The 22203-nt window shown below is 37.0% G+C and overlaps 4 protein-coding genes across 7 annotated transcripts; 2 read left to right on the top strand and 2 right to left on the bottom strand.

Annotated features, from left to right (window-relative positions):
* Positions 1-322: 322 nt before the first annotated feature.
* Positions 323-12272, bottom strand: LOC105833066 (calcium/calmodulin-dependent protein kinase type IV). 3 transcript variants are annotated; one of them, XM_036284187.1, is made up of 7 exons: positions 11024-12272; positions 8776-8866; positions 5600-5803; positions 5360-5501; positions 4652-4851; positions 4402-4554; positions 323-3029 (listed from the first exon to the last, which is right to left on the bottom strand). In XM_036284187.1, exons 1-7 carry the CDS (start codon positions 11055-11057, stop codon positions 1700-1702), a joined length of 2154 nt encoding a protein of 717 aa, XP_036140080.1. In that variant the 5' UTR covers positions 11058-12272; the 3' UTR covers positions 323-1699. The 3 variants fall into 3 exon arrangements, with proteins under 3 accessions (XP_036140080.1, XP_036140081.1, XP_036140082.1); XM_036284188.1 differs by lacking the exon at positions 11024-12272 and adding an exon at positions 9143-9352; XM_036284189.1 differs by lacking the exons at positions 8776-8866; positions 11024-12272 and having other exon boundaries at positions 4652-4847; positions 5600-5739.
* A 1384-nt stretch (positions 12273-13656) lies between these two features.
* Positions 13657-15758, top strand: LOC105833063 (zinc finger protein 568). Of its 2 annotated transcripts, none has more exons than XM_012674490.3 (5): positions 13657-13753; positions 14168-14383; positions 14476-14579; positions 14660-14976; positions 15048-15758. In XM_012674490.3, exons 2-5 carry the CDS (start codon positions 14204-14206, stop codon positions 15479-15481), a joined length of 1035 nt encoding a protein of 344 aa, XP_012529944.1. In that variant the 5' UTR covers positions 13657-13753; positions 14168-14203; the 3' UTR covers positions 15482-15758. The 2 variants fall into 2 exon arrangements, with proteins under 2 accessions (XP_012529944.1, XP_012529943.1); XM_012674489.3 differs by having other exon boundaries at positions 13664-13882.
* A 1803-nt stretch (positions 15759-17561) lies between these two features.
* LOC105833068 (GPN-loop GTPase 3) lies at positions 17562-19212 on the top strand. Its single transcript, XM_012674494.3, has 3 exons — positions 17562-17808; positions 17907-18103; positions 18525-19212. The coding sequence occupies exons 1-3, from the start codon at positions 17764-17766 to the stop codon at positions 19102-19104; spliced, it is 822 nt and encodes a 273-aa protein (XP_012529948.1). The 5' UTR covers positions 17562-17763; the 3' UTR covers positions 19105-19212.
* Positions 19196-22138, bottom strand: LOC105833067 (PHD finger protein 12). Its single transcript, XM_012674493.3, has 5 exons — positions 21730-22138; positions 21382-21581; positions 20999-21270; positions 19776-20830; positions 19196-19661 (listed from the first exon to the last, which is right to left on the bottom strand). Exons 1-5 carry the CDS (start codon positions 21775-21777, stop codon positions 19278-19280), a joined length of 1959 nt encoding a protein of 652 aa, XP_012529947.2. The 5' UTR covers positions 21778-22138; the 3' UTR covers positions 19196-19277.
* Between the last annotated feature and the right edge of the window lie 65 nt (positions 22139-22203).

Below are 22203 nucleotides of genomic sequence, written 5' to 3'. Positions count from 1 at the left end.
GACGGCAAACGTTTATTTCGCATAACACCATCAGACTTGGATGATGTGACCGGTCATCAGTCTACTAGATCAGATTGAAAGTCTAGACGCGCGCCCATTCGTTTCAATGCCAAGATAGTGTTAACGGCCTTAACCCAACGCTTCTTAATAACATAGCGTTTCAAACGGTGCTTCTGTATCGGGTTCTCCAGAGCGGCTTCCAGCCAACGGTGTTCTATAAGCTTTCCCGCAGTCGGTCTCTTCCTACAGCAAGAAGACTAATCAGTTCCTTGACCTATTTGCTGCCTGTGGGAAGAGTATGGGCGAAACAAGCGGAAACTTCTTTTCCTGTAGCGTACTGTGATTTATATTAGATATAAAATGTGAACAAGTGCCTATTCAACAAGAAATATGTGCGTGGATGATTGTATTATCTCGATCAGTTCTCCTGCAAATTTCGTGCAACATACAATCAATAAAAAATCTAGACTTAATCTATCATCCCCCTAAAAATTAATATTGCTATATAATACACACGAAAATACGTCTGAATAATTAATGTTAATATTAATAAATAACAATACATTAAACATAAAAGTTTCTTCTAGAACGCCGCTTAAAAATTGTTTGCAGGGGAAGATTTCTCGAAGTTGCAACGCGAATAATTGCGCCATTCTTGTTGTTAAAAGCTTTTCACGACAGATTTATTAGGCTGCAAGGGATCAAATCGATTCAAAATAGTAGGTGTCTTGATGAAAATTAATAGTTATATTGATGCTTTATATTGGATAAAAATATTGGAGGGTGTGTCGATGGTACACAGCTCTCGAGAATGTTGTATAAAGGTACGATCGTAGACTTTATTAGTAATTTTTAAGCTTTCCGTCAAACGCACTACTTTTATTTACACAAAATCTCCATTATTCGCATTTCACTCTCCGTGTATTAAATATCAATAAGAATTTTATCCATTTCAAATTTAATAATAGAGAATTCTACGATCTTTTATTTTTGTGACGTTTTATGTACGAATTATTTTATGAAATGTCATGCAATTACAAGAATCTGTCTCATTTTTTGATTGTAAAAACAGAAATTAGTTTTTTTTTGCGAAAAACTAATGTGAATCGGAAATTCAGGCAAACGCCGATAAGTTTAATCAGACGTTATATATATATAAGATATTCAAAGTTACTCTTTATTATCCATTCTTCTGAATATAAAAAACTGCGTTTTTCTGGTTTTAAAAAATGTAATACTTCTAATAAGAAATAAGAACGGATATTCATCATGTAGTGTCCCTAAGAAATAAATTAAAATAAATAGAAAAAGGGATTGCATCACGATTATAAAATCAACTCTCGACTTAGATCAAGGATATTCACAGACTTGATAGATTAATCTTTGCAGTTTATCAAATAAAGAGCTGAAAATACAAGTAAATGAAATCATGCACAATTTAGGTCTCTAGCATAAATAAGAGTTAAAGATTATACAGAAGGATTTAGAGTTGCAAAATGTGTACTTGACAAATACATATATTATTGCCCCAGGCGTTTGTTTCATTTAAGACGTTTCCGAAACTAAACTTTACGCCCCGCAAAAAGAAGAGAGGATCATTAACGCCGCGCATTTTTCCTGATCTGTCCACGACGGCTCGTTCGCAAATGCGCATCCTTGCAAATTCCGCGAGAGGGGGAGCAGTCGACAAGCGTATCGTTCAACGGTATATCGACGAGGTGGACGACGCTGTGACTTTCGGAGTGGATTTCGCTTCCTGTTGCCTCGTCTGGAAGTATTCCGCCAACGAATTCATCGTCCTCCTGGCGATCGTGTCGGCCGCGCACCAGTCCAGGCTTACGGACTTCCTGCCGGTGCCGCAGGGCTCCGCGGTGACATCCTCCCACTCGCCCAACAGATGCAGCAGCAGGTCCTTGGCGCTGCTCGGCTCGTCCAGATTGAGATTCTTGTGCAGGTCCCGCAAGTTCGATATCCGCGGCACGTCCCTGCTGGTCTCGCCGAAGGACCGTTTCACCCGCGATCGCCGCCACGGGGGCGTCAGGTCTACCTCCTCCGCGCCGACGGAGGGCCTCTTCCCGTTGAACTTCTCCTCGAGCGCCTCGGTGATCGTCGTCCGCTCGAGGGAGTACCTTCGAGAGTCCCTGCGTCTCTCGGACGTCGCCGCCGCCGCCGCCGCCGCCGCCGCCGCGTCGCCGTCGCTCGTTCTTCTCAGGGCCACGAACACGTTACCGAAACTCGTGTCGAGATTGCACCTGTCGAAACTACGGCTACTGTGAAAGGTCGTCCCGTTGAGCTTCCGCTGTCGGGCGATACTGGACAGCTTCTCCGTGATCTCGTTGGTCTCCTTGTCGGCGTTTTGGGACGCGGTCACTTTAACATTGCCCTTCGGGAGGGCACTGTCGCGACTACTTCCGACGTCGCCGGGCCTTCTGACGATAGACCGCTGGGTTTCCGCCGCGCCTACGTTACTCTCCTCGTTGATTCCCCGCGATCCCATGGCGATCGAGCGCAGGTGCTCGGACAGCTTGATGATCTCCTCGGCGAGGGCGATCTGGCTCGCGGGATCGCGGCGGTTCCGCGCGGCGTAGCCCTCGGAGGCCCTCCTCTCCAAGGACAAGCTGAGACTCGGCACCGACAGCAGGTGGACGGAATTGTCCCTCGAGGCAACGGCGTCCACCCTCTCCGACTGCGTGCTGCTGCTGCGTAGGCTGTCGCAGGGGGAGGGACTGTGCGCCCGCAGGGACACGGACTCGTCGCGCTCGCGAAGCGGATTCCACGGCAACGCGTGATACGCGTCGATCGTGTACGGGCTGTCCGGATGCTCCCGCCAGCGCTCGACGAACAGTCTGAGATTGTCCTTGGTCACGTCCAGCTCCTCCCTGCCGCTAACGTCGGCGACGCCGACGACGACCGGGCGATTCTCGATGAAGGCCGTACGTTTGGCCGCCGCGACGTCCTTCTCGCTCTTGGGCTTCGTCCTACGGACCAGCCAACGGTGTTCCCGGCATTGCGCCGCCGTCATTCGCTTTCTGAAAGATTCGAAAGGCCCGTCGTGAGGAGGGTCTCGTGCTCTATTATAGCTATATGTCCCAGGCTCGATAGTGCGTTTCCCCTTGTCGCGTGGCGAGACACGGGTGATTCCGCGTGATCCGAGGGCGAACGATATATGGGACGAAAAATGTATAGACGAGGAGTACGACGATGAGACGTAGGCGTAGGCCTCGAATCGATCGAACGTGCGTGTGTTGCGTGCGTCATGCGTATACGTTTAAATGTGAAATTTTTCCATGAGAGTTTACCCGGACGAAACGTTATATGCCCCGTGTCGTTCGCTTGGCATTTGGACGCTCTTAAAACAACAAAGTGTTGAGGTTTTTTTAATAACAAACCAGAGATAATGGTTGCTACACAGCGTACATTTCGCTAGAGTTACGATAGATACGATAAATACGCTTGGTTACAAGATGGAATCGCTTTTTATTTTTTTTTACAATCGGCAGCCTGATAGATTCATCGATATTGGTAGACGTGTTTAAAGTCGAATATTTCGAAATAAGGCAACATAGAAGAAGTCGGATTAGCCATGATAAACGCGATGAAATCGCTTGTGAGCCATACACACACCCTCACAACGTAAAGAATAAAAGAGAATAAATTAAACAGCGTGAGAAACAGAAAGAATTTCTGCTTTAGTAGCGACGGAAACATGGGATGTGAATATATGTAGTACACACAGAAAATATCATTGTCATGCTAAGAAAAGCAGTTATTCGTTTTTTTTAGTGTGCTTTTTTAAAATAATAGTTACGTAATTGGTTAAATAAATTGGTTAGAGATAATCGTTATGTCCGGCTCGTTTTCTTTGCTTTACAGATAATATGTTCTCGATAAACAGTTTTAAAATCCACTCACATTATTTATTTGAAACATTGAGTAATATTTAAATTACTTTTAAAATAAACTTCTGTGTACACACAGAAAAATATATGTGTTTGAATTAAATGTATTACTTGTATTTTTTGAAATATATGTACCACAAATTTATATGTTTATATATCCGATATATAAATTTGTCGTGAATCTATTATATGCATCAAATTTATTCAAAATATTTTCTGAATCCTAGTAATTTAATACTTCAATTAAGAAATTAAGTAAAAATAAAAATTTGATTTATTTATTACTATTTTGACTTATCCTCGAGATACAATTTCATAATATTCTGCGAAAGAGTACAAATTCTTTATTCGAGTAGACGATAATGGCAGCAGAATTGATATTTTTCTGTGTGCAAATATAAAAGAAGAAGTGGAAGAGATTGAAAAGAAGAAAAAAGCAAAGTGAAAAAGAGAAGCTGAAATTACAGAAGAGTGTACGTACACATTAGAAATATATACTTACTCCTTATCTTTCACCAAAAGGCATCTTATGAAATCTTTCGCGTCTTCCGAGATCTCGGCGAAGGCCTCGTGATCGAAATCGTACTTCGCGATAGTGACATTCGCCATTGTCTCTATGTCCGTATCGCCCATGAATGGTGATAAACCGGACAACCTGCAAAGTTACATGAGCAATCTCTCGATCTTTACAAAACGTACCCTTTGCAAAGCTGTATATCTATAAATAAGACATGCGAAATCGCGCGACTTACAATACGTAACAAATAACGCCTATACTCCACACGTCGGTACCGAATCCGATTTGATCGAAGTTTACGACTTCCGGGGCAACAAACTCAGGCGTACCGAACAACACTTGTAGCTTCTTACTCGGATCGTATTCCCTCGCCAGGCCAAAATCGATGATTTTGATTCTATTACCTTCTTTCGTCAGGCACAAGATATTCTCTGGCTGACACAACAAATATATGAATTTTAAGTAATTATGTAAATAAACAAACGTATATTAAAAAAAAAGATGAATACTTAATTATATTCTTACTAGTAAACAGAGCAGTTTTGAATAACTTTTCATGGTCGTAAAATGTAAAAATATGAACTGAGGAAAAAAGTTGTTTAATTAACTGAATTTTTCAACTTGATTAAATTTCTTTAATTCAATTATTTGTGTATTTCAACAAATGTGTTTCGACAAATATATAAATACTTAAATTAAAGTTCAAGTATTTTATGTATTTAAGTTAATTGCATAAATACTTGAACTGAAAAAATTTAATTTAGTTGAAAAATTTACTCAATTTAACATTTTTTTTTCTCAGTGTAGAAATAAACTCACGACAGACTTAATTATAAATAATCTTAAAAAAATTAACAAAGATTTACATAGAGCGTGCCTAATTGTCAATCTTACACAATGTTCAAAGTGTTTCGCACATTTTCAACGCAATTCAACGACTCACTTTTAGATCGAGATGCAGAATCTTCTGACCGTGCATGAATTCTATTCCCTCGCATATCTGCCGCATGAAAACGGCGCAGCTACGTTCTGTCAGTACGAAATCGTCGTCTATCACTCTCTCAAAGAGCTCGCCGCCGTCGATCCTTAAATGATGGAAATTTAAGTGTAATCCCGCCAGCGCGCGCGTCTTTCTAATCTTACGCTCCCTACGTCGCTGCCACGCCCGCGAGAAAAAACGTACAATTCTAGAACGACATATATCTGTTTCCCCGCGTCAATGGCGTCGTACAGCTGAATCAACCGTGGATGCTGTAAGCGTCGCATAATGTCGACCTCCCTCTGCACGGCGCGTCTGTCCTCCTTCTTCATGACGTTCACCACTTTCGCGGCGAGCATCAATCCGCTCTTTCTGTCCTTGCATCGATAGACAATTCCAAATTTTCCGCTGAAATTAATAAAGAAACCAAAGATCAGTCGAATGGACATTTCTTTGTTCTATTTAGTACGGAAAAATAATTAATATCAATTCAACAATCATTGCCTGATATATTAGCATGAATGTAAATCCTTTTTAAAGAATTTGATAATCTTAAATATTTCAACAAAAAATATAATATATATTTTTATTTCAACATTATAATAATAGTCATTTGAAGAGCACTATATGATTATTTGGACAATAATAATATTAAAAGATTTTACTCTTTATTTGAAGTTATTTTTTAAACAGTATTTTTTCTCTCAATTTAGTGAAAGATATTAAATAACGGTAAAGCTGCACAAAATTTGTTGTATAAGCAAGTTATGTCTCTGTTCCAGATTAACAAATCCTTTAAGAAAGATTTTACATTCTTATATATGAGACAATGATCATAGATTTGAGATTAAATTTTTTTTGTGTATGTATGTACATATACTCAGCCTGAAAATATGTATAACAATATAAAAGTCGATTGACTGATACACAAGTAGAGTTACATGAAAATTGAATCGAGTTTCCGTCGACTGGTGTAGCAAGTTTAGTATGCAAAATTGTTACAACTCTTGGAACAGTATTCTTGGGTAATAACAAATTACGCGTAAAAAGTGATAAATACTGGAAGATCTGCCAAAGCTGTACATCCGCAGCGTGTGTCCCTGGCAGAACACAACATACTTGTCACGAGGCCAAGTCAATGAATCATTGAGTTGGTGTATTTAAGTCGACGGATGTGTCGGACGCAATTATTAAACTCATTAATCGAAGATCTATTATTATACATTAATTATTTTTACAAATTATTAAAATCGTATTACATAAAGAGAGCTAAAAACTTTAAGAGAAAATGAAGCGGTTGCTGGAGCTTGTTTCTCTCTTATAGGAGTTGAATCTAAATGTTACCAGATTTTCTACTATATAGAAGACGATCACTTGCTTCGCTCTTGCTATTGTTACTATTATTATTAAATTTCTTGTGTTTGATCTCCGTTAATGGAGCAACTCGAGAGTCACATTAGCTCTTATAAAAATGTAATACTGAACAGTACTAAATTAGCCAGTAATTAATATTTATTTTAAGTATTGAAATCATTGTGAGTACTTTTAATACTCAAAATAAGTAATAATTACTGCACGAAGAGAATTTTCTCTTAAAAATTACCTTGAAAATCATGGTAATTGTGAGACAACGTAAACCTTGAAGAATTTTATCATACTTTTAACAAAATTTACTAAAATTTAGTAAAATTTTAATAAAATTTGGCAAAGTTTTAATAAATTTTGTCAAAAGTATAGTAAAATTCTTCAAGGTTTACGTTGTCCCACAAGTACCATGATTTTTAGGGTAATTTTTAAGAGAAAATTCTTTCCGTGTGACCAATTTAATGCCGTATCACTTATATTTTTATAAGAGAAAAATCAAAATTATATTCAGTTATCCAATTTGCTCTCAAGCGTCCCGTCCGCACTATCCTACAGGTCTGCCTACGAAATCGTACCACAGGACAAACGTTTTCATTGTCAAACCGCATTCCGGTACTGGCGGACCGGCCGAGGTTCACCACCGGTGTCAAGAGCACCGGCACGCCCAAAGCCCCGACATCGGAACGCCGCCGTTTGACGTGCGTACCGTTTCACTTCACGGGTCGAGAGAAAACGGATATTTATTTATAGATGTATCGCGGGTCCTTGATTACTGACGCGAACAAGACCGCGCGTGTTCGGTGCCTTATCAGAGCCTCGCGCTGCATTCCGCAGACGTGCACCTGAGAGAGCGACGCATTCCCGCAATTCCGTCACTACCGTGTAATTTCCGTGGAAACCGGCCAACTTCTCTAATACCGTTGTCATTGGGGGATATTAAACACCCGATACCCGAATATCGAATGAAGGCCGGGTGACGAAGACGTCGAGCACCTTTGTATTTGGACTACCGGTTTGATAGCCGTTGGAAATCTCCTAGGAAAATTTTTAACTTTAAATAAAGTTAAAATTTTCCAAATTACCTTATAAATCTAAAAGTTTACCGAAGAAATTTTTAGGTAATTTAAAGTATGTAAAAGGTTAATGTAAAGTAATTCGAGTCTTTTTCCGAGGGATGTTACCGACGGTAAAAAAGTTACCGAAATCGCACTACTTAAAAATTCAACCGCCATGCTTATACTTATGCGCTTATATGTGGAATTGTTGAGAATTAACTATGTAGTATCGCCATGCTATACGCGAGACGTTAGGCGCAGTGAGAATTTCGTTTGTTTGTAAAACTTATGTTTGTAAGATTTGTGTTTGTAAAAAGACTATAATATTGTAGTTATTCTTCGATGCATTTTATAGCTGAATTGCAGACCAGAATAAAATTGTAAAATAAGATCGAATAAAGTAAAGCAAATATATCTCATCTGCGTAAAAAAGAATTTTAGATAACCGACCTAGATTTTACTCATTTGTAATAATGATTACAAGGATTAGATTAATAGGACTAATGTTTTCTCTTTTCTCTTGTCTGTTTATTTAAATAAACAAAGTTGTACGAAATATCCTGATCTTCTAAATCGTACCACGACGTGCGTTGGCTAGATCGCAAATTTGGCTGTCATAATCAATAAATAATAGCAATAAAGTGCCTAAAGGTTCCAACTATAATCGTATGAAAAAAACACGTTTCAAGAGCTAAAGTATATTTTTTTAGAATCTGGATACCACTTTTCACACTCTCCTTTGGAGGCACTTACCTTTGTAAATTAAGCTAATTAACTACATGATCTTGACACTTTCGCCTGATTTGTGACTCGTCGGAAATTCTTCCTGCGAGCCACGACATCAGGTTCCCGGTTGCATATCGAGATTAATACGCATCGATCGCGCGTGATCGACACGCCGTTGGCACGACGCGCAGCCGGTCTATATGCATCCGCTGATCGACGAATTTAATCACTCACCGTCCGAGCTCCGACTGGATGTCATAATCGTCCTTGAACTCGACACCTCGGCGTATCGTCACGTCTCTATAGGGGAAGCTGGGCTCGATCTCTGAAAAAAAAAAGGCGTGCAGTAGCGCGAGAGAAGGCCGGAATGCGAGGGTGAGTAGGTGTTTGGCATTCAATTTCATATAACCGAGCGACGACGCTGGTATCCCGAAGACGAGGAGGGGCAGAAGGCAACTTTGAGCGTCGCGTGTCTCGCCACTCTCGTTTCTCTCGAGAGTTTTGGCGCCAACTTTTCGCCAAGCGCCGATTTCGCGAGCGCCGACAAATCTGTATTCTTATCAAACATTAATATCAAATTGATACTAATGTATTTTATTACCTAACAATTATCATTTCGTTGAAGATATTGTTACATCACATAGAGACACTGTTATTTTCCGCGGATGCGCGATATTTTTTCCCTCGTTGAAATTATTATTAAGTATAACCCGGGAAAGTTTCTCATACAAAAACAAATATAAATATATGTAAAATATGTCCGTATATAATGTTTGTACCAGTTTCTTTTCTTTTGTAAAATTTTTGTTTGATATAAACAAATAGTCATACTGAAAAAATAAAAATTATTTAAAGAGATTAAAAATCATTTTTACATTGCTTCTCTTAAAAAAAGTGAGGTATAAAAAATTTTTTTAATATCCATATATAATCATATATTTTATGAATCAAAAATATATATAATTATAGGTATAAGAGCAATTTTTTCTCATTTCTTCAAATTTAACTCTTTTTGTAAAAGAAATAATGCAAAAAAATTTTTTTTTTAATTAGTTTCTGTCTTTTCAGTATAACTCTTATTTATTTTATATTAAACTGCAGCAATTTTACAAAAAAGGAAACCTAGTATTAACATATATGGACATATTTTGTATTTACATATGTTTATATATAAAAATTTTTTCCCGGGAAGAATGTTTTATTTTCGATGAAACTACATAAAATTCTTCACTTAAGCGAATTATGTCTGTTTAACGCTATTTAACATTGCAAAAATAGAGACCCCTTCAAAACAAGAATGTTCTCTTTTTTTTATTAGTAAAATGTTTAATTCTTCTATTCTTAAAAACATTCTGTCAATTATCAGAATCTAATCTTTCTTTCCTATTATGATTATTATAATTAAATTAATTGCTTCATTTATCTTTATTCATTTAAACGATATTTCCGTTTCCAAAAAGAATTAATTTTCTGCCAGCCGCCTTCCATTCCACGTGGGATGTGCAACAAGCTTAAAAATTGAAGCTGGAATTTTGGGAATGCCTAAATTCCGACGCTACAAACACGCGAAAATAGCTTCCCATGTTTATTCAAGGAGATTCGTACGGGATACATCTTCTCCGTATCACTGAAACCGAACGCGTCAGTTTTAACATGTTGGCGGCGGACGCACATTTTTAGGCACTAAAAACGCTACAACAACGGTCATCTCGATTGCTGCCTGAGCAACAATAATCGTCTCTCTCGACGATTGCTCCTCCCGAAAGTTGCGCCGCGTTCCATCGCGCTGACAGGCGCGCCGCAGGTCTCGCGTTTCCCGCGTTTCTCGACCGAGACGTCCCTGGTGAAAATATAAATCCGAGCGCAAGTCGAAGCAGAGAGTAAGCAGAGAGTAACAGAAACGTGAATAAAACCTCGGTGAACCGTAGAGAGCAAGTTTTGAAACAGCAAAGAGTAAAAAGGCGTTACAAGAGCTAAAGAAACGCTTCTTTTTTTTTTTTTTATACATAAGCTGTAATAAAAATAAAAACTGTAATAAAAATAATTGAAACAATTACAAACGCTCGAATTGTTATTCTTATCAGGAGAGTGCCCTCTTTCCCCTTCTCCATTACCTTGATATTCCTCCAGATAGCCAATATCCAAAATCGAGACATAAGACGCCATATTTCTAAAAGATGTGCACTAAGAAAAAAATGTCGTTAATCTAATTAAATTTTCTAACTAAATTCAAATTTTTTCTATTCAAGTATTTATTTATTTCAATTAACTATTATAAATACTTGAATTGAAGTTCGTACATTTTAAGTTAAATGCATGAATTCTTGAACTGACAAAATTTTAATTCGGTTGGAAAATTTTGTCAAATTAACAATAATTTTTTTCTCAGTGTGTAAAAAATTATGTCACGATTTTAAACATTGTGCTGTTTGGGCGTTAAAGAAGAACGATTGTACCTTGTTTCTTTGCCCTCTTCTCTTACCTCCTACTGGATCCGACTCGTCTACGCGGATCATGTTCCTCGAGCGATTTCACGACGAATCGACCGCCCCGTCGCCGCCGTTCTCTCGTTTTCCCGGAGAGCGAAGGAAGAAAAGAGAGCGGAGTAAACTTCCTTTCCACTTCCCTATCTCTCTTTCTCTCTCTCTCTCTCTCTCTTTCTTCCTCCTACCCTCTGTCGTTCGCGAAAGCGTGAATCGCGCAGACGAGGAGATTTCCGCGCGGATCTCGCACTCGCCCGCGCGCGATCCCTCGATCGATCCGCCGCGAGCCACGGACGATTATGAACTATCTTGCGGCGGCTGTTTCGTGTCGCGCAGCCCGAGAGACTCATGGGTCTCTTCTTCTTCCCCGGCTCGGACGGATTTAGATTTTCGGCGGACACGCCGCGAATTCTGCTGCTCGATCACGTGGCCCGTAGCCCTCGATGATCTCGAGGTGGGGATAAAATAGCTAGCATCCCTCTCTTCCCCTGCCCCCCCCCCTCTCTCTCTCTCTCTCTCTTTTATACTTGTTCCATCCATTTTCTCTCTTCATAGATTTACAATAATTCCCAATCCCAGCTGTTGAGTTGCGGAGCCCAGGAATACAAAATTATCCTTACGATAATTTACGTCGACGCTAACGTTATTGTACATATAAAAAAAATTAAATAAATATTATAAATGAAACGATGCACATAGAGCTCGACACGATCGATCTCTGAAGTTCGAAATGGCACAATTCTGTCTGACCTGTTTAAGGCGCGCCTGAAATAAATCGCCGAACCGTCGTTGAACTTTGCGGTAATATCGCACATTTGGTCTTCTTGGATATATCATCTACGAGTTTATGTCTGGGCTCGCTCTTTTTAATGTCGACGACGGATGCATCGATTCATTAAAAGAGTATCTTTTATGGATGATATCGACCTCGCCAAACTTCTTCGAGTCCATATTCTAAATCTCATTAATTCTTTATGCGCCACGTTATTCTACAAATTTGCTAAATATATAGGATGTGTTATCTTTTAATAGTCCGACATTTCAATTCGGAGATACGCTCTATGGAATAAAATAAAAAGAATAAATGTCTCCTCTTCTCTCTTATTTTCTCTTTCATTTTACGAGTAATTGCAAAAGTGTCTTGTTGAAAGCTTGGATTGTAGTTCGGAGGAAGACAAAAGAGCCGACGTGTCCGGATAAATTTTATTTTAGATAACTGTTTCAATTACTACTTTAAACATAATTAAACTATAATATGCACAAAATAAAAACAAGCTCGAAAACCAATTAATTATTTAAATGCAATAGAAAGAAATAAAAATATGTAAAATGTGAACAGATTACACTATTAGTCAATATTCCGAATACTGATCACCCTCCATTATTGCCGCACGTCTTTAATATTCTCTCCTTATTTACCGCGATGGATTTATTTGTATTAATTTATGTAATAGTCTTAGTTTAACATTATAAAATATTTTATTATATAATGTTCTTATTTTTTAATAAAAGAAATAAAAATATGGGTATTGTATTACTATATTGTCAATATCCTGAATACTGCGCTTTCTTTCTCCCAATTCTAATATTAATACCGAGCCTTCCCATTTATCGCTCATGTATTCAATACTGAATTCTAAAACATTTTCAATACGTAATACACTCTCTAACGGGGTTACTTTTTATTCTATAACAATTGAGAAAACGGCATTAATTGGGACACTGGCAGTAATTGGAACAGTTACCGTAATGCAAAAGATAACATATTGAAAAAAAAGACTCCGTTATACAATCCAACTGAATTATAACTGTGCAAACTTCAGAAAAAAAGTGCTTTTACAAAAAACAGCGATGGGGCATAGAGAGCACGTGCTTGACCCAATTACAGCCGTAGTCTTCTGCAACGACCTGAATTCCAACAGGCGCACGTAGCATTCCGATTAGTTTAAACGCGAATGCACATGCATCATGCCGATTTATTGCGGTATGTGTCTGAGAACAGCGACGGATGTGACATTTCCCGTTATTGATATTCGAAGAAAAATCAAACTGTCATCTCGATCGAATAGAGACGAAATATTCCACGGCACATTTAAAGCGACTACAACACCATCATAGATATTCACAACTTGGAGATTATATTTTTAAAACATTTTAACAATATTTCACAAAATCGGATAATTTTTTTTTTTTTAATGTTTATATAATGTTATTTTATAATGTTCAAAAAATAAACGTAAAACATTTCAACATTTCTAAATCATTACTTTAATGTTTCTTGCTTACTTTCTGTCATGTCTTAAAAAAGGCATGTAATAAATTCTTAAAAAAAAAACTAGATGTAAAATTTAACATTGAAAATAAAAAAGGAGAAAAATTGAAAAATTGAACAAAGAAAGCAGGGCTCGCTAGTATTTATAGTCGAATTTTATCTCAAGACTGAAAAATTTTTATAGATTTACTTATTAACTTAATTAATACTTTATTTTACATTATATTAACTAAGATTAATATATGGATAAATATTATAATGCACTAGAAAGGAATATTACGCACATTTATACCTTCGAGAAATTGCAAGTTCGAAAATTGTGAAATAAAAGACAGACTATTTTAAAATGTCAAATTGCGTGCGGCCCCGTAGTGATGTCACGTACGTATGCGCAGACGGAACAGAATGCCACGCGGTTACAGTTCCTAACCTCGTTGTCATGCCGATTTAACCAACGGTAATTTGTTGGTTACTTAATTAAGATAAAATTGTAAGAGCGGTGCTCTTTACATTGTTTTATATGTTTACCCTCTAGTAGTCTAATATAATTTCTCTGATAATACGCTGCATAAATTATTTTGCTAAGGTCAGTGAAAGAATATTGATTAATTGATTATCAGTATTAATAGAAACGCGTTATAAAAAAAAAATTTCTTTTATATCATACTGTTTCAATTTACGATTTATAGAAGAATTTTGCTTTTATCACTTTCTTCATATATTTGATTTATATTTGGATTTGTTTCTATTAGAGATTTAATTAAGCAGTTTTTCTAATTTGAAAATCTAAGTTTCAAGGATTTGAACAGCCAATTTGCATATGAATGTGTGTATAGACAATTTATTATTAAATCAAAACTTTTATTTAAAGGGCATTAATTAAACGAAACACTTAAGAGATATTAAAATGGGTCAAACAGGAGATCAGGATAGTGATAACGTTACTTCCAATCTTCAGAACGAACATAAGAGTGATATTCAAAATGAGGAAAGCAAGAAGAAGTACAAATGTGATTATCCCGATTGCCAAGCTATGTTCGTACGACCTTCCAAATTGGAGAGGCACATAAGATCGCATACCGGAGAGGTAACATTCACAAGTGTGAAAATAATTGTATTGATATTTTGTATTGTATTGATATGATATTTTAATGTTTCATGATCAATGATTCTGTACAGAGGCCTTACAAGTGCAAACATCCAGGATGTACAAAATCATATACAAATTCGTCTCATTTAAAGAGGCACATGGAAACACATAATCCTGTGAAAAAACTATACGAGTTTGTATATATTATATATTGGCATATATTTCAGTCGTATTTATTGGTGCTATGTTTATATGTCATTGTATCAATTTTAGATGTACAATATGTTCAATGGCACTTAGCTCTCCTTATAATTTGAAACATCATTACAAGAGAGCACACACTGAGGTGTCCTGTAAGGAATGTGGTATAACTTTTGCTAAGAAAAATCAGCTTAATAAACATGTAGCTGTTGGTCATTCGACAAAATCAACATCCTATAAATGTAATAAATGCAACAAAAGTTATTTGAATCTCAATAGACTTAAGAGACACCTGGAGATACATCAAAGGACTTATCTTTGTCCAGCGTCTGGATGCACGGAGGAGTTTGAAAAATGGTCACTTCTGCTTGAACATAGAGCAAAACATAGTATGTATTACAGAAAAATACTTGTCAGAATATAACTTTGTAATCTATAATCTTGCTATCTTTTATTTTAGACTATACATGTGACACTTGCGGCAAGGTTTTTCTCGGTAAATACAAACTGAAGTTGCATCGTAAAATACATTCTAAGGACAGATTGGTTCTACTATGTCCATACGACAATTGTGATAGAACTTACCTTTTTAAAAACAATTTGGATCACCATGTAAGAGTTAATCATCTTGGAAAAAAATTTTATTGCGATATATGCTCTAAGGGACTTGTGTCAAAAAAAATATTGAGATTACATATTCAGTATCATTACAAACCCAAAGAGAAAGAGAGAAAAAAGCAGCAAAAGAAGAGAAAGGATGCTGGTATGCCAAAGAAAAGTATAATAAGTGCTTTAATTGGAGTAGACTTTCCACCTCAATTAGAAAAGATGATAATGGAACGAGAAACAAAGATAAATGATACAATGACAACAACGCTGATAGAATCTTCGTAAATAGTCTAACAATACAGAGATATTAAATCTGCAGACTTACCTTGTATATGTATTATGATTAAATTGATGACGTTTTGTTTTATCTGTGGATATAAATACAAAATAAAATTTAACACTACTTAAAGATAGATAATAAGTAACATAAGAAAAATTATGTATCTGTTAATAAAACTAGTTTTTGGTAGGATCAATTGATATTAAATATATACTTTATAAGTTTTACTGTATATACAGGATAATTCTGCAATAAAAAATTTTGTTACTGTCTTCTAACAAACTTTCGTAGAATAGATTTTATTAACTCCGACGAAGTTATTAAAAAATTGGTTATTGATAATTAAATTTGTGAATTGCTAACTGCCAAACTTAAAACTAATTATCCCCTATCTATTTTTTACATTATTTTAATAAAAAATTAAATAAAAATATTTAAAAAATTTCAAATTTGCATGAAATCAAATTAAATATTTGGTTTGTTCACGTCGCCATGCCCCGACATGCTTTTACTCACTCCAACGCACTCTAATAGGTTGGATTCCGTCATCGGAATCAACGTATTGGAGTGCGTTGAGGTGAATAGCAGCATGTCGGGGCATGTGACGCGAACAGACCCATTATTTAGGCTAATAAATTATAATTTTATAATAATTATAATTTATATTACACCTAATTGTTCTCTCATTTATTGATTTTAAATAACATACAATTTATTAAAAGTAATATACTTTACAATGTAAAGTATTTTGTTTCATTGTCCATTTTTTGCAAATTATAGTTTATTTATGTAAAGTTTACATAAATAAACTATAATTTGCAAAAAATAAACAATAAAACAAAATACGATCAGTTATACGTTTTATGGTTGGTATAAGAGTTTGAAATACGCGCGTCAAATTTGAAATGTGTTCTAACGAGAAAGGCAATCCCTAGAAAACAAACTCTTTTATTGGATAATGGATATTCATAGATAGAGATACTATAACAGAGATTCGCCAATGTGCCGTCTTGGGGTAAAACCGGATATCGGATATGACGTTTTCGATGGCGGTTTACTCTGTTTTCTTTTGACAGGTGACAGGTGACAGGTTAGATCGGCTAGGCTTTCTCTGTCAGTTATATCTATCTTTCTCTCTCATACTTCCGGTTATACCCCAAGCGACGGGAGCCAATCAGAAATCGTTAACGCATTGGCGAATCTCTGTTATAGTATCTCTATTCATAGAGAATAACTGGTTGCGTTCAGGAAACACAAGTGATCAGTGAGCGATCAGTGATTATTGGTCCTTACTGTTAAATCTCTAAATTTGGACCAATTATATTAGCGAATTACTCAACTGTTGTACAACTGTTGAGTGTCCTGAACGCAACCACTGATTAATGCGATTGGTCAACGAATGCGTTGGGGCGAATGGAGTATGGGTGCGTTCCCACCAGGCCTACTCGGTTTAGGAGTGGGAATATAGGCACACGTAAAAAAGAACAGACGATAAACAGGTACTTCCTTCTCCTCTCCTCACACGCGCCTGCGTAAAGCCGGATCTACAATAGGTGTAGTAAGCCTTATGCCATAAGAAATTGACCAATTATAATCGAATATGAGAAGAATAATCGAATATAATTGGTTAATTCCTTATGGCATAAGACTTACTGCACTATTGTAGATCCGGGTTAATAGGCCAAAGAGCATGCGAAGAACACAAAACCCTGGATTTAATCAGGCACTAGGTTTGTTCTGGTTGCCTACACTTTTACACTTCTACGAAAAATATAAGTTCTTATTGGTTTATATTTTTAACCAGCCAATAAGAACTTATACTTTTCGTAGAAGTGTAAAAGTGTAGACAACCAGGGGCTCGATTCTTGAATTCATTCGCAAGAAAACGTATGCGCAAATACCCGCTCTAACAGAAAAGTGACAAGTTTATTGGTTAATAGCCATACGATAGCCAATAAATTTCTAACTTTTCTGTAAGAACAGAATTTGCGAATACGTTTCTCTTGCGAATAAATTCAAGAATCGAGCCCCAGAACAAACCTACTGCCTAGAACATTTTTTACCTCTTCGTTGGTATTGGATGTTTTTCGCATTTTCTGACAGCATGTTTAGTTTTATTTACGTATGTTCTGTGAAAAACAAAGTTCATTCCGACCTCTCGGTTCCAATAACTTTAGTGTCTCGCGTAATTTTTTTTTTCAGACTAATATACAGAATATAGAAGAATTAAAAATATCAGTACTATTAATTAATTGTACATTTATAAATATATATTTTCTATTGAAAAATGAGGTACGCTCAGTTAGTAATGGGCCCAGCTGGCAGTGGCAAGGTAGTAAATTTGAACCATTAAACTTTACCTTAATTGAATATTAACAGTTACCTTAACAAAACAGCTTTGTTAATACTTATTTTTATCATTCTAAACAGTCCACTTATTGTAAAATTATGCAAGAACATGCTACCAATGCAAGAAAAACTGTAGATGTTGTGAATTTAGATCCTGCAGCAGAACATTTTGATTATGAGCCTTTAGCGGATATAAGAGATTTAATTCAGTTAGATGATGCCATGGAAGATGATGAATTCAACTTTGGGCCCAATGGTGGACTTGTATTCTGCATGGAGTAAGTTATTCTCTGTTAAGTACATTATTAATCTTATCTGTTTTTGTATCTTGAAAAATATGAATTTTTCAAAACAAGTTGTTACCTTTAGGTGGTTCTACAATTGTAATAACGTAAATGTAGTTATAAACATAAGATTGTAAGAAATCAATCACAGTCAATTATTCTTTGATCACTAAAAAAAATAATTATTTGTAATTAGTCAGTTTTTTACAATTTTACACTTACAACTACATTTACGCAATTTTAGAATGGCCTTTATATTTCCTTACTTACAACTTTCAATTTTTTTTTAACTCAAGAAACTTCATGAAAAGATCAAATTAAGATCTATCAAGCTCTTACATGGGGAAACCATGCATTACTTCATTATTTTCATAATTATTGCTTTACGTGATAAAATCAAACTATTTTCTTACAGGTACTTAATCGAAAATACAAAATGGCTGGAAGAAAAATTAGGTGACGTAGATGATGATTATATAATATTTGATTGTCCAGGGCAAATTGAGTTGTACACACACATGACTGTGATGCGACAACTGATAACCATCCTGCACAATATGAATTTTCGTATATGTGGAGTATTTCTGATAGATGTCCAATTCATAATAGATGCTTCTAAATTTCTGTCTGGTACTCTGGCCACCCTTAGCGTAATGATAAACTTGGAAATTCCACATATTAGTATTCTTAGCAAAATAGACTTGCTGTCAAAAAGTGCACGGAAAAGATTGGACAATTATATCGATCCCGATCCACATAGTTTATTAGCAGATACAGAAGGAGATCCGTGGAACGAAAAGTATCGCAGTCTTACAGAAAGTCTAGGTAAAATCATAGCGGATTATAGCTTAGTGCACTTTTTGCCGTTAAATATCAAGGATGAGGAAAGTATTGCAGATATAAAATTAACGATTGATAACACCATACAATATGGTGAGGATGAAGATGTGAAAACGAGAGACTTTGATGAACCATGTCAAGAGGATGAATCTTAATCATTATGCAAAATGAAAAAAAAAAAGTTATTTTACACATTGCATGTATAGTGTATTTATAAAACCAATTTACTAAAAAAAAATTAAAAAATAGTATTGCAAGCACAAGGAATGCTCTTTATGTGTTGTTTTATAAAATTTTCACTTTGTACAATATTTCATATTACTGAGTTTCATCTGTCCACGTACATATCTAATGTGTTAAATACAAACATGAGACAACCGAAGCTAATGGTCGAGCCGTGCGCTATAATCGCACTTCCTTCCCATCCTTCCTCTGGTTGCTCATTAATTCTCGTATCGCGTTTTATATTACATTTGCATAAGACTTTGTCATCCATGTGCACATATTCTTCCAAACAAGCTGCCTCATCCTTACGCAGAATCATTTTTATCATATCAGAAGTTTCTTCCTCCTTAGTGATGTGTATCGTTTTATCAGTCTTTTCCTCTTTTATTTGTTCTTCTAAAACACGAGTGCAATCGCAAGAGTACAGCACGTGATCTACTACTGTTCCGTATTCGCTGTAATTAAGTAATTCGTAGTGCTTGGTCACCTATAACAAAAAAGACGAGCACTGTGATAAGAAAAGATTCTTCGTGCCAATTTTAATTTCTTAATTTTTCTCGTAAATTATCTGCTAGAGGAAAGATATGCGATATTAAATTACCTCGTCGAAAAATATAACTGCGTGTTTGGAGGATGTGAATTCACAGCTACCGTAATTGGACAAGACTAAGTCACAGTTCGGGCCATTGCCGATAACGAAGATCCTACGAGTCATGAACGCTGGTGGATTAGGCTTAGGGCTTAAAGAAAATAACGCGGCTCTTGCTCTTCTATGACAATTTATTGTTTTATAATTTTCCCCATCTGGATTTAATATCTGTTCTAGTCTCTGCTGCGCTAATGCTTCCAACACCGGTCTTTCTAACAATTGGACACCTTCTTTGACATTACCATAGCTGCTTGTGTGAAATTCAATATTATTGCATTCCTCAGAATTATCTGCCGCGGTTTCACTTTCTATTTTTTTACTCACGTGTTCACTCGTATCAAATACTTTCAATTGATAATTTTTCTCAGTTGTGGTAATATCACATTTCTCTCCTTTCGTTCTTACTTCATCAGTTTCTTCAGTTTTCTTATTTTCTATACAATTGTCTTTGCCATTTGCTTTCTCGACTGATTTTTCAGCTATTTTCTCGACTACTTTCTCGTTTGTCTGTTGGTATTCTTCCTCATTTTTAGTGTTTCTTATCGGACATATAAGACTATCTTGATAAGAATGTATTGGCTCTAAGTGCGGCGGATTCTCATAATGGAATTTGATGCTGCAAGGAACTTTTATTCTTGGACGACCCTCCAGTCTCACTTTCGTCCGAAACAGAGGATTGGCGGCACGCGCCTTACGCAAAAAGTCCAATTTTACTGCATGCTGATCTATCCGCTGATTGGCATACTTGTCCCAGAGCTTTATGCGTTCTGTCACTCTACAAGAAGTCAACAGATTCTGATCTATGAAGTGATTCGGATGATTAGGACACATCCATCTACCGATAGGAAAGGCAGTCAGCGGTGGGTCCAGGCAATCCTGATGAAAATACAACGGGCAATAGTCGCACGCGATTAATGGCGCCTTTCTGCAACTACGTCCACATTCGAAGCATAAACGAGCTGGCAATGGAACCATTAGATTGCTATCCAAACAATGACTTTTTCCAACTGGAAAAAAAGAGATATTGCGTTTAGTATAAAAAATATGTTGTGTTAACATTGTGGTGAAAGTTTTTAATTGATTTGAGACAGTTATGATACTACAAAATAAAATTTTATTCAAAGTATTTCTTGTAAGAAGACAGAGAAGAGTATACACAATCTTGTCTTGCCTACCATTGTTGTAAGATGAGCTCAGCAGTTTACCTCTCCTGCCAGACACGTAATCTGCCTTGTTGCTTCCAGGAAACATTATAGGTAATTGTAACTCCTTGGGCAACTCAAACTCTCTTGGATTTACTAGGGCAGCCGCCAGTGTCAATACTTCCAAAGCGGATCTGTTTTTATTCTCGTTTTCGTCAAAGAGCACCTCCCTTTTGGAGGCGCAGCGGCAGGCGTAGCACAGCCATTCTCCATTAGGAATATCCGTCGGGTCTACTGCGGGATAGCTATAAATGTAAAGTGTTAGAATTATGCTTCTCTTTTACAGATAAGGATTCAGCATCGTACGGTAAAGGATTTCCAGGGCAGATAAACGATTATTCAATAATCACACTTACTGGCACTGCAAGTGATAGGAAGCTGGACATTTGTCGCAGCATATGAGCTCTCCACCATCTTTACAAGCATCGCAGAAGTCGCGATTGTGACCACGACCCCGTCTCTTGAAGTAGGGATGCTTCTTCTCCTCCTTCTCCTTCCTCGCCTTCGCCGCCTTTGAGTCATCCGATATAGGTGGTGCTATCAGAGCTTGTATTTGCTAAAAAAAGATAATTGAAGTAATAAAGGGGCAACGATCCTTCCCTGGAGGGAAATGAAGTTCGTAAAGAGATCGTAATATTCAATCCAGCACGATTTCCCCAAGAAAGCTCCGGTGTTAGTGACAAAGAATTACTTATTTCGCTTACCGGCATCAATCCGCCTATCATCGGAAACCCGTACTCGACGGTACTCATTTGGAAAACGTAGCGACGAACGTTAAAAATATAATATAATCGGAGTTATGTCCTCCTCGTGCTCCGCTTCTCCTGGCTTCTCCTCTCTCGATCAGCACTGATCAGCATCCAGTCTTCATCCCTCGCAATCTCTCGCACTCTCGCCGCACTCAGGTGACTGCACTCAGGTGCACTCAGGTCTTCCGTCTTCCGTCGTTCAGAATATCAGTGGATCTACTCCGCTCTGTCAGTCTGTCTACTACTGTGAGTACTGTGACTACTTTACAATGATTGAGCGAGCGTTCGATAATTGTCGCTCGTGACTGGAGTAGACCTTTAGATTCAAGATAAATCTAGAAGAACGTACCAATGACGACGAGCACTCACCACGTCGCGTCTACTGAACGCAAGTCGATATAGTATGTATAGACTGTCCGAGACAGCCAA

This window comes from Monomorium pharaonis, chromosome 3, assembly GCF_013373865.1.
Source record: "Monomorium pharaonis isolate MP-MQ-018 chromosome 3, ASM1337386v2, whole genome shotgun sequence".
NCBI classification, from domain to species: domain Eukaryota; kingdom Metazoa; phylum Arthropoda; class Insecta; order Hymenoptera; family Formicidae; genus Monomorium; species Monomorium pharaonis.
This window is presented reverse-complemented; position numbering and strand designations above follow the sequence as displayed.